Source organism: Neltuma alba, unplaced genomic scaffold, assembly GCF_004799145.2.
Source record: "Neltuma alba isolate B1F8T4 unplaced genomic scaffold, ASM479914v2 tig00006003_pilon, whole genome shotgun sequence".
NCBI classification, from domain to species: Eukaryota; Viridiplantae; Streptophyta; class Magnoliopsida; order Fabales; family Fabaceae; genus Neltuma; species Neltuma alba.
This window is the reverse complement of record NW_021634310.1, coordinates 103,228-117,000: the sequence shown is the minus strand read 5'-3', so window position 1 is coordinate 117,000 and position 13,773 is coordinate 103,228. Positions and strand designations below refer to the sequence as shown.

Sequence of the window (13,773 nt, the reverse complement as noted above, 5' to 3'; positions counted from 1 at the left end):
TTAGTTATAAACCCACATGAAAAAAGTAAGACATAATGTATTAAAAAACTTGATATAATGGATATAAAAAACTTGACATAAGTATTTTTCTGGTAGAAAGATACTTCATACCCACACACATTTCCAATTTCCTAATGTATACGCAATAATTAATCCTACAAGATATATTTTCTTTGTGGTTTAGTAATTGCTTAATTGTTGGCCATCAAATGACGGAACACGAAGAAACTGAACTTGACGACGGTGCAGATGTAGCTAAGTGGTTATCAAAAAAGGAAGGCATTGAGAAAGTAGCATCTGCAGACGAAGTCATTAAGGAGAAAGGATTGAGCTGTCTTCAACTGCTGTCAAGAATGCCATCAGCTTTCAAGAGCTATAATTCTCAGGCAGGATTGCACAACCTCATTTATGTTTGTACGTACAAAACTACTTCCCTCCCCCTATTATCTTTCTTCAGTCCTGCTATTACATTCTTTCAAATTATTTGTTTATATTTTAACCCCTTCATTTGTGTTTGTTCATAAATTTACTAATTATCATATCAGTCTTGCACACAACATGCATAATTTAAGTGTTAGAGTAAAAATAAAGTCAGCATTGCCCTTTTGGCATTGTGGTCTTGGCATGTGGGAGATTGCAGTTTTGATCCCACTCGTTATGTGTCAAGCTATTAGCTTGCTTTGTGCATTTAAATAGAGAAAGGCGAAGATCTATTTATCTTTGTATTAATCACTCTTAACATGAATTATGTTTGCAACTTTAATCCAAGCATGCATGCACCAGTAGTACGGTTCATCTTCAAAAGAGAGCTACTTTTGTACTACCTCTTATCCTTAACATAATAATTAGTTAGAGATTGAATTTGATCTTAATTAATATAAGATTTTAATCTATTTTATCACTCAAATTTATAATATTTTCTTTAAAATATCCCTCTTAATTGTAAGGGGTTCCTACTAAGGAATATTTTCAATATACGTGATTAAAAAAGATAGTTTAGGAAAGTCAACATAAACTTGTTATAATTAACCAACTTAACTAATTTTTTTTTTATATCTCCAAGTTAGTTATCTAGTTTTTATATTAAGGATCGAAGGTAGTATTTATTTTTGACAATTTATAACATTATACAAGTTGTATGATTGAAGAGGATTCGGATTGATGCCTGATATATAAGTTGGGTGATAGGTCTTCCCAACAAAGGTTATGATGAAGAAGAAGACGATGATGATGATGGGTTTATTAGAGAGAAGGAAGATTTAGAAAGCGGAAATTTAAAAAACAAGACCAAGAAAACCATCTCACCATCTCCAGCAGGTACGCACACATATACTTATGAACACCATTTCTTTTCTGTAGTTTATATGCTACCTTATTCCTAATATAAGACTAATTTGAGAATATTATAGAATCTAAACAAATTACTTGAAAATATATATATATATATATATATCATTAGATATCACATATATATACATATTACTTTATAAGTCAAACAAATTAATTTGTAAAAAATACTTTAAAGTACTACCTCCATTCCTCAATATAAGAGCTAGTTGATTAATTTGAATAGATTAAGAAAATCAATTAAGTTAATTATTTGTAATCAATAGATATTGTCTTTCCTAAAATATCCTTACTCATCAAGTATTATTTGATGAAATATTTAATATGTTCAACTCTTACAAAAGCTATTTTAGAAAAAAATAGATAAACATGGAAGACAAAGTGGATTGGTGTTCTTATATTTAGAAACAAATTGAAAATCAAACTAGCTCTTATATTAAGAATCGGAGGTAGTAATTTATTTAGCATTCTTAATTTTTCCAAACTAGTCAGCTGGGTAAAGACGGAGGTGACATCTATATACTCATTACTAGTCATCATAACACAAATTCCTTATATGAATGTTCCTGTTCTGCAGTTTCTTCCATTAGCTATTATGCTATCCGGCAGCTTGTGGCCAAAGGTAAGGATCTTGGCTCAGTTTTGACATACATGTGTGTGTACACACTGCTACACTAATTACAAGATAATTATAATGTATGAATATGTGCAGAATGGGATAGTGTGAAAGAAATTTGGAAGAGAAAGAAGAAGAACAAGGACGCAAAGGAGGTAGCTGACTTCTTGGTGAGCATAGACAACTCATGGACGGACACGAAACATATGAATTCACGAAGAGAAGTTGTCCTGCCGGTGATTCAACCCAAGAACGTTGCTGCAACGAGGAAGGCCTCCTTGGAGAAGACCAACTCCTCCCTGGAACCCCTTAAGTGTGAGAACTACACGCCATTGCTGCTAGCAGCGAGCAGCGGCATCATCGAAATCGTCGAGAAAATCATCGAATCTCATCCCGACGCCGTCTCCCATGTCAGCCAACATGATGAACAGAACGTCCTGCACGTCGCCGTCAAGCACCGTCAGAGGAACATCTATAAGCATCTCAAGGAATACAAAGTCCTCAAAGGGTTGGCCTTTCATATAGCTACTGATAATTGCACTCTTTTGCACCAAGTTGCGAGGATGGACTATTATGATGGAGGAAACCAACCTGGTGTTGTCTTCCAACTTCAGGAGGAGCTCCGTTGGTTCGAAGTAAGTTCTACGACTCTTATTTTCTTTCTTTTCTTCCTACCTATCTAAATGGGAGAGTGATAATGTATTTTATTTTTCTTTTTAGTTTTCTCTTCCCTTCATTTTCTTTTCTTTCAGTAATTTTTCTTCCCATTCAAACGGTGTGTAAGGATGAGTGAAAGAAGACCCATCATAAACTGAATGCGTTAAACATTTTGACATTTTTGTGTGTGGCTTGAAAGCCCAAGTGTGGATACAGTTGTGATGTTAGAATCCGGTACGGCATTATAGACCAGGGAGGGATTTACCAGGGGAAGAAGGTTTATGAATGGGATTGATAACATATTATTGTATATGTACATGCAGAGAGTGAAGAAGATAGTTCCTTGTCATTACCAGTTGTTTTGCAACAAGGATAATTTAACACCAAGAGAGCTTTTTGATTTAGAGCACTCAAAAATGCTGAAGGAAGCCCGAGAGTGGATCAAGGGGACGGCTCAGTCATGCTCGGCGGCGTCCGTTCTGGTGGCCACCGTGGTCTTTGCCGCAGGCTACACGGTTCCCGGCGGCACCAATGAGATCGGCATTCCAAACCTCCAGAACTCTCCTCTCTTCCAGTTCTTCACCGTCACGGATGTTGTGGGGCAGGCCAGTTCACTAGTCTCAGTGATGTTGTTCCTTTCGATCCTTACGTCGCCGTTTCAGATGCAAGAGTTCTACAAGTCTCTTCCCAGAAAACTCACGATGGGATTCACCTTCTTGTTCATCTCCTTGATCAGCATGGTGCTGGCTTTTGTATCAACAATATTGCTGACCACTGGGACGAGGGAAGACGAGGGATGGCGTTCCCGTTTGACTTACAGTATTACGTTCGTCCCTGTGACTCTATTTGGATTGACTCAATTTCCCATTATGATGGCCGTTAAGTACGGGATGAAGAGGGTATGGAAGAATCTTAAGAAGATGGTTCCAAAGGACATGATTACTAAAATGTCCACAAAGCCCACCTGCAAAAGAGATTATTCAAAATACTTATAAAACCCACCTACCAAACCTCCCTCTCTCTTGGTTTCTCTCTCCACATCCTCATATTTTGGAGGTGTGCTTAAGCTTAATTGGTGCTTTGCATTGGATTGGATTGGATTGGTCTAATTTGATGAGTTTGTTGTATAATTAAAGTTTATGTGGATGCTTTGGATTGGATTATTGGATTTGAGTGTAACTTGCTGACGGGGGATGCTTAATTACGATGACACACTTGGAAACTGGTGGTTATCAAACCCTTATAGGAACGGAATTTTACACGTATAGGATGTTAAATTATCTTTTGAAAATCTCTCTAAAGAGCATGTAGATACTGGGAAAAGGTTGCATTAATTAAATAGAACATTCGCCATGTACCATATGAAACTAATATTCTGACAAATGTGTGTCCATTGCAATACAAATACATGTTTGAAAATTTGCAGAATGGGATACGGTGAAAGAAATTTGGGAGAGAGAAGAAAAGGTGCAGGCTAGCAGAAGAACGAGCAGACTTCTTAGTAAGCCCAGACAACTCATGGATGGACACGAGACATGGAGGACCTCGAACTGAGGTTGTCGTCAGAAGAACATTTACAAGAGTCTCAACAAATATGGAGCTCTCAGACTCTTAGGCCATGTTTGGTAGGAGGAATTGGTTTTTGATGGAATGGGAATGGTAATAGGATTGGGAATGGGAATGGTAATGGGATTGGGAATGGGGCTTTTATTTGTGTTTGGTAGGAGGCAATATATGGAAGGAATACATGTATTTATTTTATTTTATAATAAGATATATAAAATTAAAAGACTATAATACCCTTGATATTTTAGAACTTGGGACTCTAACTTTATGCACTCTTTTTCTAAGAAAAAGAAGACCGCATAGTCATTTATATTGTTTTAAAAATAAATATATTAAAATTTGCCTCATTTTACAATAAAAATAAGTAAAAATAAATTAAATATTTTGAAAATCAGAAAATTTTCACCGTATCCCATCAAATTTAAATATAAAAACGTAATAAAAATTTAAAATTCATCCCAAAAAATTATTAATAACTCCTTAAAATTATAGTTTACTTAATATTATAATTTACTTAAAATTTAGTAATACATTTTAAAATTAATAATATATAAGATCAAAAGATAAAAAGCAAATGACAAGTCTTGCTATAATTTTCTGTAATATTAGTTCAAGTAAGTAAGATAATCCATATCTTACTTCAAACGGCTATCAAAACATTCCTACTTGAAACAAAATATTTCAAGTCTATAACAAAATATTCCTGTTTGAAACAAAATATTTCAAGTCTAACAAAATATTCCTATGTTTCTCATGAAAATATCCCAACTTCAGTCACACAAATATCAAAATATTCATCAGCATATTCATGGAGATATTATTTCACGGATCACATCAACTTTCCCCTCTTGAGACATGGCAAAAAATCCAATCAGTATGCTCTCATCAGATATCATCTTGACATAAGCTGCCATACGTTCTTTGTGTGAAAGTCCTTCAATCTTCATAAGATCACCATAGAGTGACTCCTTCATCCCATCTAAACGTTTCTCACGTTCAACCCTATCCAAACGCATTCCCAGGCGATCACTTGCCTCCATCAAACCTTCAGAAAATGAACGAGCAACTGTCTCAATACCTTTGAGTAAGATGTCATCACGATCAGCTCTTGTGCGCTTTTGCTTTTTGGACCCTGAACTTGCATCAGATGAAATGTGCTCATTTTGATTATTGACATGTGAAGTGTCTTCCGGATGTGAAGTGTTGACATGTGATATATCCATATCAGCATCTGGGTCAGCATCAAGCATTGAATTGTCCAAACCATTCTGATCTTGAAGCTCCTCAAGGACATCTTCACATGTTTGAGCATCCTTGCCGGTTGCCCTATCCTTGCCAAACATGTCATGAAGCTCATCATAATAAGAGAAAGACTTGTTCCGGAACTTAGCTGCCTCCTTGTGCGCCTGTAAGGATAACACAAGTTATAATCATTAATAAATAATCAAACACCTGAAATACAATTATGAAATTAATTGTAACTTAAACAGTTATGAAATTACCAAATTGGTTGAGGTATGAAACAATTGAATGGATAATAAAGGGTTACAACCTCAGTTATTTCAAGTTCTGAAAGTATAAAGTATTTTCATTGACTCATTGAAGAAGGATTGATTTTCATCAACCGGTTTGAAATGTTAAATGTTGAAAGAGTTTATTTGCTCTTAGAGATTCAGCCAACCCGGATCTAAACTAATGGCTAACATGGAATATATATCATTATCATATCATATGACGATGAAGAAAGAAGAGAAAATAAAATATCCTTGTGTATGTAATGGATACAGATCAGCTTGGGGAGAGGGGAAGGAGAATAAAATAGAAAAGGATGAAGGGGGGAAAAACGGAGAGAATAAAGACGATAAGGAAGAATAGGGAGGGGGGCCGTAAGTTGGGATGCGAAGGGGAATCATATTAATTGGGGTACCTTCGCAAGAGAGAAGGTCATCATCAAAATTTTATTTACTATCGCATTTATAGTCTACATGTATCAATCATAGTAGTGAATAGCAGCTAAATGAAAAATATCAGTGGTCATTAACAAAAATAATAGCCATATATGTAAATTGCAAAAGTAAACATTTACCTTTACATACTCATCCCATACTGCATTTCTAGGATGTCGCCCCTCTCTCCATTCGCTTAAATGGTATCTTTGTCCTCTATATGGTGCAAGAAATCCCTCACAATTGGTGTATCCAGCATCAACCAAGTAATATTGACCTTGTGGAACTCTCAAGCCATTCCTCCTACTAATGGCATCACGAAGAACTCGTCCATCCGCTGCAGACCCTTCCCACCCAGGCAAAACATATATGAAGTACCCATCTTGTGAGCAAACACCCAACACATTTGTTGTTATCTCTCCTTTCCTATTTCGGTATCTAGCCTTGTCAAGAGAAGGAACTCTCATTTTTACATGAGTTCCATCTAATGCACCTAAACAATGCTGTAACAAATAAAACACATATTATATACTTCTCACATATCTTTAAAAATTAATGATAAATATATATATAAAACATGTACGTCTACCTTGAACCACTTCCACTTATCGTCATTTGAGTCTTCCGGTACAGGCTCTGGTTTCTTCAACAACATATTTCCAAGTCTCATCATACCATTAAGCACTAAGTTGAAATACCTACTAATGGTTTCTCCAGACCTTCCAAAGTTATGCTGTATCACTCTATTCTTCACATGATGTGCTAATATGTGTAAAAATATGGCAACTTGCTCATCTATAAGCATATGCTTACTAGGTTTGAGACCACCCACATCTCTTAGCATATAACATAGCCTATCAAATGTTGCCCTATTCATTCTAAGTAGGTTGAAACATGCCACATCACTAGTAGACACCATTCTTGTTAGATAAGATCTCTTAGCAAAAAAGTCCATTTGGTAAGTTATGTGTTTGACTCGTTGTCTCCTTAACATGATACTCATACATATACAGAAAAACAGTCCCTGCACTGCCTCAGCCATGCTCACCCACAAAAGCAACACACGTAATAGTTCTCTCTTTTCTTCAGATAATGCCATAACTGTGTAACCAATATACACATATAAGAACAATTAAATCTCTAATCTTGAACTAAACTCATCCTCCAACAAAGTAACCATATACACAGATTAATTAATTTAATCAGAATATGCAAATAATATACATGTCCAAAAGCAAAAAGAACAGGAAAAAAAAGAACAGGAAAACATGTAAATAAGAGGGGATAGAAAGAGATGGTGGAGGACAAACGGCTCATGTGGAGGGAGGGCAGTAAAGAAATGAAAGAAGAGAGGAGTTCTGAAGAGAGGATCCACTTGTTTATTAATGAAACGGGGACCACTCGAAAGGCGGGTGTCCACTCCTCAGCTGATGAGGACGACGGAAAAATCTGGGGAATATTAATTTATGATGAGGATTTCATGGGATGAAATCTGAATGAATATGCATACGTGGTCTTGCTTCATGCATGTGAGCCTGACAGATTTGGGTTTGATATTGAATCTTTGTGTGTGTGTGTGTATGGCCCCAGAAATGGAATATGTGTGTGTGTGTGTAGAGATATGGGTTTGTGGGAAAAAGAGGAAAGCGAGAATGGGAACAATATATGATGTTGCGGATTCAGATTTCATCACGTAGAATTGAATATAATGTAGTTTTTCACGACCACTGGAATCACTCTGCATATGCTTCCTCTCTTATTTATATATATATATATATATGTGTGTGTGTGTGTGTGCGCATGTAGAGACATATGGAGGCATCCATCCAATAATTATATATATATAGTTAGGGGGTAAAAGGGTAAAAATGAAAGGAAGCCAATGATAGCGTAGCCCCCACGCCTGAGGAAACAGAGGGCAAAATGAGGATGATGAGAATGTTGTGTGTGTGTGTGTGTGTGTAGTAAAAGAGATGCATGCAGCGGCAACATGATGATGATCTCACCCTTCATTTGTTCATAAACCAAATTGATCCAAATCAGATGGATATTATCCCATCCAGGACCTCAGATTAATTAAAGAGATGCATATTTTAAATATTACTATATGTGAATGAGAACTCAAAGTTGGAGGCCAGGATCTAAGCTTTTGTGAGAAAAGCAGGACTGATTAAACTATTTAAGAAGTGAGAGAAGCTGGATTTGCCTTAAAAAGAATAGGTATTAGGAGTGAAGACCAAGCTAAGAATATCTTATTCATCATCCTCATTCAAAATCATCATCGTCATCATCATGCCACTTTTGCTTTTACTACATATTAAACTTCTCGTAGAATCTGGGCTTAAAAAATTGGTTAGCATGACCACTGAATCAGACAAAGATGGATGAAATCACATTTCCCCTGTTTCTACCTTTATGCATTTAGAGAAAAAGAGTGACAGTAAAAAAAACAGAATGATGGTAAAGTTTATATCTTATGTATACACACAAGAGGGGATAGAAAGAGATGGTGGAGAATCCATTTGGGTCTCGTTTTGAAAGCATAAATAATACTACCTTTTCCTTTGAGAAATCATACTCGCAGATGAGTTTAAAATAACAGTGAATTATTATAGATAGTGAAAAGACAGTCAACTATATATATTGCAACTCACGAACGTGAATAGTATGCCTTATATATATTGCAACTCAACCTAACTTTAATCAAACAAATAGATACCATTTCCCTATTTTCCTCCTTCCCCCCTCTTTTATTTTTTATACTAGCAAACCAGAAATAACAGTTTATTTCGCACAAATCGACTTATATGATGAACTCATTTACTGCAGAGCATAAAAACAAGTGAACCGAAAAGAAAGAAAACGAAAGATAACAAATCTCCCATATTATGCAGAAAAGATGAACAGGTAAATTGCGTTTCGCAACGGCTCACATCAAATTTGTAAACATCCCCCTTATGTTGTTCTCAACCACCTCGACTAATGGTGTTCTTAGTTTGATTGGTGGTATGAAGTGCTCGCTGCTTTTCTCATCTATGGTTTATACTATGACTAAAACTGAATCGGGAACAGAGATCGGGATGGAATCGCCTTAAATCTATGATGCCCCTTAACCTTCCTCGACATATGCTTCCCTTGACATCAATGTTTTGTTGAAAAAAAAAAGAACCGATTGACAATAAGTAGGTAAAATACACACTACCTGATGAAGATAAGGCTAATGATAAAGCACGGCTAATCAGATGAGGGAGATCAAATAAGGAACTATAAATCATTGAGGAACCGTTTATGATCTCAGCATTATTAAACCGATTCATGTTTGTGATGCCAGCAATCTTCCAAATCCACCAGAATTTGTGCATCGAAGAAGATTAAAAACAAATGTTAATGATAACTGAAAAAATAGGGATAGAATTTATCTTACTATTGATTGAAGATGAACAGAGCAACCAAGAGTGACGACGTGAGCGACCGGCGTGAGCGACCGAGTGAGCGACCGGCGTGAGCGACCGAGTGAGCGTGCGGAAGAAAGAAGATGGAGATTGCGATCTAGGAGGAGATGAAATGCAAAAATGAAAGGGGTAATTTTGTCTTAACCTTATTGTAATATGGGTATTTTTGTCTTTTTCAGCTTTTAATCCCAGGATCAAAAGGGCATTACCGGGGGTGTAGGTGGGATTGTATAATCCCACCAATGTGGTAATCTTCAATCCCTGGTAATCTTCAATCCATTGTACCAAACATGACAATTTCATCTAATCCCTGTTCCAATCCCATTGCCTCCCCCCCAATCCCACCTACCAAACGCGCCCATAGGTCCTATTTGATTCGAATCACTGAGAATGAGAAGTAACGATGGGATTAAGATTGAAAAAAACCTATTAAAAAAGTATTTAATATGAGGAATTGCTTGTTATTTAAGATTAAGTAATCCCATATAGGTAGAATTGGAAATTACCATGGACACTTTTCGGTAATCTTTTTTGATATACTGGTCATGTGACAAATCTAACTCTTTCCGCTCCATTCCACTTCCACATATGGCTTCAGCGTGACTATAGAAATCTTTTTCAATGATTTGATAACCACTTTTAATTGAAAACTCTCCACTCTATATCATAATGTCAGTGCCAAAGAAGGATCTCAGGGAGAATGCTGAGCACATTCCATCCTCATCATAATGATGAGTATGAAATACTTATCGCAATTTGAACTATCCAGATCAATTTCAAATGATCTAGATTGAATTTAATTTTTTATACATTTTAATTAATTTTTTGTTTTAGTAAATACAGAATTTAAAATACATATATTCTTATAGCTAACACTTCTTTGAAAAATAAATTTATCATTGAAAAAAAATTATATATTAAAAATTTTAAATACGAATCATTCATATAAGATTTTAAATGGCTTATATTGTATTACAGTGATAAGCATAAGACACTCATTGCTGTGATGAGAAATGACAGATATAAGTGAAGAAATTACCCCATTAGGTTAAGTGGATCAAATTAAAATCCCATGTTCCATTGCTCAACCACTCAGCTGCAGTGGAATGTTGTTCAGCAAGTGTTAAGAGATCCCAAGCAGAGATCCTCAATTCATTTCTCATTAAACCACCAACAATAATCCTCAAAAAATTTGACACTTTCCCTATCTCTTGTCCTCCACCTAGTCCCCAGTCCCTGCAATATATTTCTGTTGCAGAAGTTCTGCCCATATTCCCTTTGAACCGGTAACCAACTTTCAAGCAATCTGGTGCAGAAGTTCGCGTTTATTATTTATTTTAAGAAGAATATTAATTGTTTTAACTCACTTATAATTTAAGTCATTGAATTTTAACTCTATGCAACTCACTCCGCATAATTTTAACTCTTAATTTCAATTTGGCGCAACTTAAACCGATCAAGTTCGTTTAAAATGTTAAAAAACCCATTGTAGCAGAGCTTCCTTGACTTTCGATTTCACAAGCTCCCAAATTGACATCATGACTCAGCATATTTTATACTCCTCCGGTCCTTAATATAGGACTCAATTCTTGAGTTGGTTTTGGTCTTAAATATAAAACTCATTTATCATATTTATCAATTTTTTCTAAATTACCCCTATGAATACTCCCTCAACCATAATCAAGTAGAAGAGGGAGATGGGGTATTAAGAAAGATGATTATGGTGTTTTAGGAAAAATGTGTTACTTTTCTTATAATTAACTAACTTACCTAACTTCCTTAATCTAATCAAATTTGTTAAATGGGTCTTATATTAAGGACCGGAGGTATAATATAAGAACTAGTTGACTAATTTGAATAGATTAAAAAAATTAATTAGTTAAGTTAGTTATTTGTAATAATTAAGTGTTGTCTTTCCTAAAATATCTTTGTTAATCAAGTATATTGGTTAAAATTACTATTATCACAAAGACTATCTTAGAAAAAAATAAATAAATATAAGAGACAAAGTGAACTGGGATCTTATATTTAAAATCAAAATAAAAGTTAAATAAAATCTTATATTAAAGATAAGAGGTAGTATAACATAACGGTGATACGAGATTCTAACTTAAGCTTTTTTTTTCCCTTCGAATTGAAAGGGGCAAGCAAAGCTTGTTACAAAAAAAGAGATTACGGGAAAGTTTAAATCTTGTCCAGTGCATATTGAGGTGCAAGATTCTAGCTGGACTAAAGCTAGAATTTTACATGAAATAAAACTAGAGTCTCAATAAATATTTTAAATAGCTACAATCATAGTGATTTTGCACCGAATCAAAATTTAGAAATTGAATTTTAACCAAATCAAAACTACATCAACAATGTTAAAACATGTTAAAGAGTTTAATTTTCGCCATATGTTTATCTAGACAATTCTCCATCATTGCTGGGGCAGGTCCGAATCCGACGACATCTGGATTCGGATATCCGAGACAATTGAATGGTGTGCGCAAAGCCAAGTTTATAAGCACCTTATCCTCTGTTCTGTTGTGATGTACAACAAACAAACCTTCATCTTCAATAGAGATTTTATTATAGTGAACAATTTTTTTTTAAAAAAAAAGTTAAATTAAACCATTATTGAAATTTGATCTAAACAGGAGAAGACGAAGAGTTATTGAACTAAACCATCATCAAAATTTAACCTCTTGAACATGAGGTATTGAGCTCAAGTCTATGTGAATGCAGAAAATGTCTTCAGAAGAGTTACCTTAATTGTGTCTGATAATACTCACAACTCAATCAATCAAATAGCCATCTCAAGAGCCAGAAAAAGTGAAGGAAGAGGAGGACAACACATAAATTGGAAACATGTTCGTTGATGGCCATCTAATCAAATAAGAGTTATATATTAGATGGCCAGCAACAAACACATATCCATGGTTGCCGCATAATCCAGTGATGAAGAAGAAAGTCTGCAACTTTGGCTGCAAATTCAAATGAAAATGTGAAAATCCAAAGTGGGATTTAAATAAATATTATGAAAAGGGTTTATTCTGAGGTTTATTCTCTCGGAGAAAGCACATCGATTCTAATACTTACTTTCTCACGTCTCTTCTTTTTTCAAAGTCTGAATAATATTAAGAAAGGTTTGGTGGCCGACCCTTGTTGGTGAGATTGATCTATTTGATGATGTTTAGTCCTTATGGACAAACCAAAAGTCAAATACTTGCCATGGATCATTTTGTCTCCTTTCCATATGTGCTTGCTTTTTATTTTTAGATGTTGATTATTATATCTGTATTGTTTTCATTAAACATAATTCAAATTAAGTCAGTTAATTTGTTTTTTACTAATTTTTCTTGTTGAAAGATCAAAGATATACTAAGTTTCAGGTTTAAAGTACTTTTGCTTTCATATTTTTAATCTCCTAATTTATTCTGTATTTTATTTTATCCAGAATAAAAATATTAAAATAAACAATTTTCAAGTGCCATTATGTTTGAAATAAACATGCCTAGTTGAATTTGATGACTTAGAATATAAATTCTAGTATAAATCAATATATTGAGAACCAAATTTCCAATATTACTTGTATTTAAGTTGAGGGATTTTTTATTTTTTATTTATTTTTTAAAAAAGCTCCCTCCCTAGCTCCCTTCTATCCAAACGGCAGCATTAATAATATTTGAAAGTTGAAGGAAAACATATCTCACACCTTCCATAAGTGATAACAAAATGAAAGTTACATAATCTTGTAATGAAGTTTCAGGATTTTCACCTTTTCCAATTTAAGAAATCCATTGATCAACTGTTTAAGAGTAGAACCTTGACCAATCATTCATTTACACCACAATGTAGAATGTGTTGCACATAGTGATACAAAGCATTTCCCTAATCAACTAGGTTTGCTTTATTCTCAGGTTGATCTCACACTTCAACTGGATTTAAATTCAAACCCCATCACCATTGAACGAAAGGTAATTTATTCTAGATATAGATCTCTTGCAATGCCTATATTTTACAAAGCTCAAATGTAATTATGATGCTCCTCTGGTCCTATTTGGAGGCCAAAAATAGTTTTCCCCCCTTAATATCAGTCCAAGAACATACACTTTTGTCCCTGATTTATCATTCTATAAGTTATGATTTTCGTAGAAAGTATATATATTAAATAAGAGTAAAGTTAAAATGTCATTAAAATTTAAGA

The 13,773-nt window shown here is 34.6% G+C and overlaps 2 protein-coding genes across 2 annotated transcripts; one reads left to right on the top strand and one right to left on the bottom strand.

Annotated features, from left to right (window-relative positions):
• Nucleotides 1–209: 209 nt before the first annotated feature.
• LOC114749251 (uncharacterized) lies at nucleotides 210–2,915 on the top strand. Its single transcript, XM_028937745.1, has 5 exons — nucleotides 210–414; nucleotides 1,189–1,317; nucleotides 1,925–1,969; nucleotides 2,060–2,598; nucleotides 2,820–2,915. The coding sequence occupies exons 1-5, from the start codon at nucleotides 210–212 to the stop codon at nucleotides 2,913–2,915; spliced, it is 1,014 nt and encodes a 337-aa protein (XP_028793578.1).
• Nucleotides 2,916–4,750: 1,835 nt separating this feature from the next.
• On the bottom strand, nucleotides 4,751–7,279 carry LOC114749250 (uncharacterized). The gene is made up of 3 exons (XM_028937744.1): nucleotides 6,722–7,279; nucleotides 6,273–6,635; nucleotides 4,751–5,583 (listed from the first exon to the last, which is right to left on the bottom strand). The coding sequence occupies exons 1-3, from the start codon at nucleotides 7,229–7,231 to the stop codon at nucleotides 4,993–4,995; spliced, it is 1,464 nt and encodes a 487-aa protein (XP_028793577.1). The 5' UTR covers nucleotides 7,232–7,279; the 3' UTR covers nucleotides 4,751–4,992.
• Between the last annotated feature and the right edge of the window lie 6,494 nt (nucleotides 7,280–13,773).

Excerpts from the sequence above, each read along its gene's own strand:
- LOC114749251 (XM_028937745.1), top strand. The coding sequence starts at position 210 with ATGACGGAACACGAAGAAACTGAACTTGACGACGGTGCAGATGTAGCT. Across the intron at positions 1,318-1,924 it reads CATCTCACCATCTCCAGCAG|TTTCTTCCATTAGCTATTAT; the intron begins GTACGCACACAT and ends CCTGTTCTGCAG. Across the intron at positions 1,970-2,059 it reads CCGGCAGCTTGTGGCCAAAG|AATGGGATAGTGTGAAAGAA; the intron begins GTAAGGATCTTG and ends GAATATGTGCAG.
- LOC114749250 (XM_028937744.1), bottom strand. The coding sequence starts at position 7,231 with ATGGCATTATCTGAAGAAAAGAGAGAACTATTACGTGTGTTGCTTTTG. Across the intron at positions 6,636-6,721 it reads ATAAGTGGAAGTGGTTCAAG|CATTGTTTAGGTGCATTAGA; the intron begins GTAGACGTACAT and ends TATTTGTTACAG. Across the intron at positions 5,584-6,272 it reads TATGGGATGAGTATGTAAAG|GAGGCAGCTAAGTTCCGGAA; the intron begins GTAAATGTTTAC and ends CAGGCGCACAAG.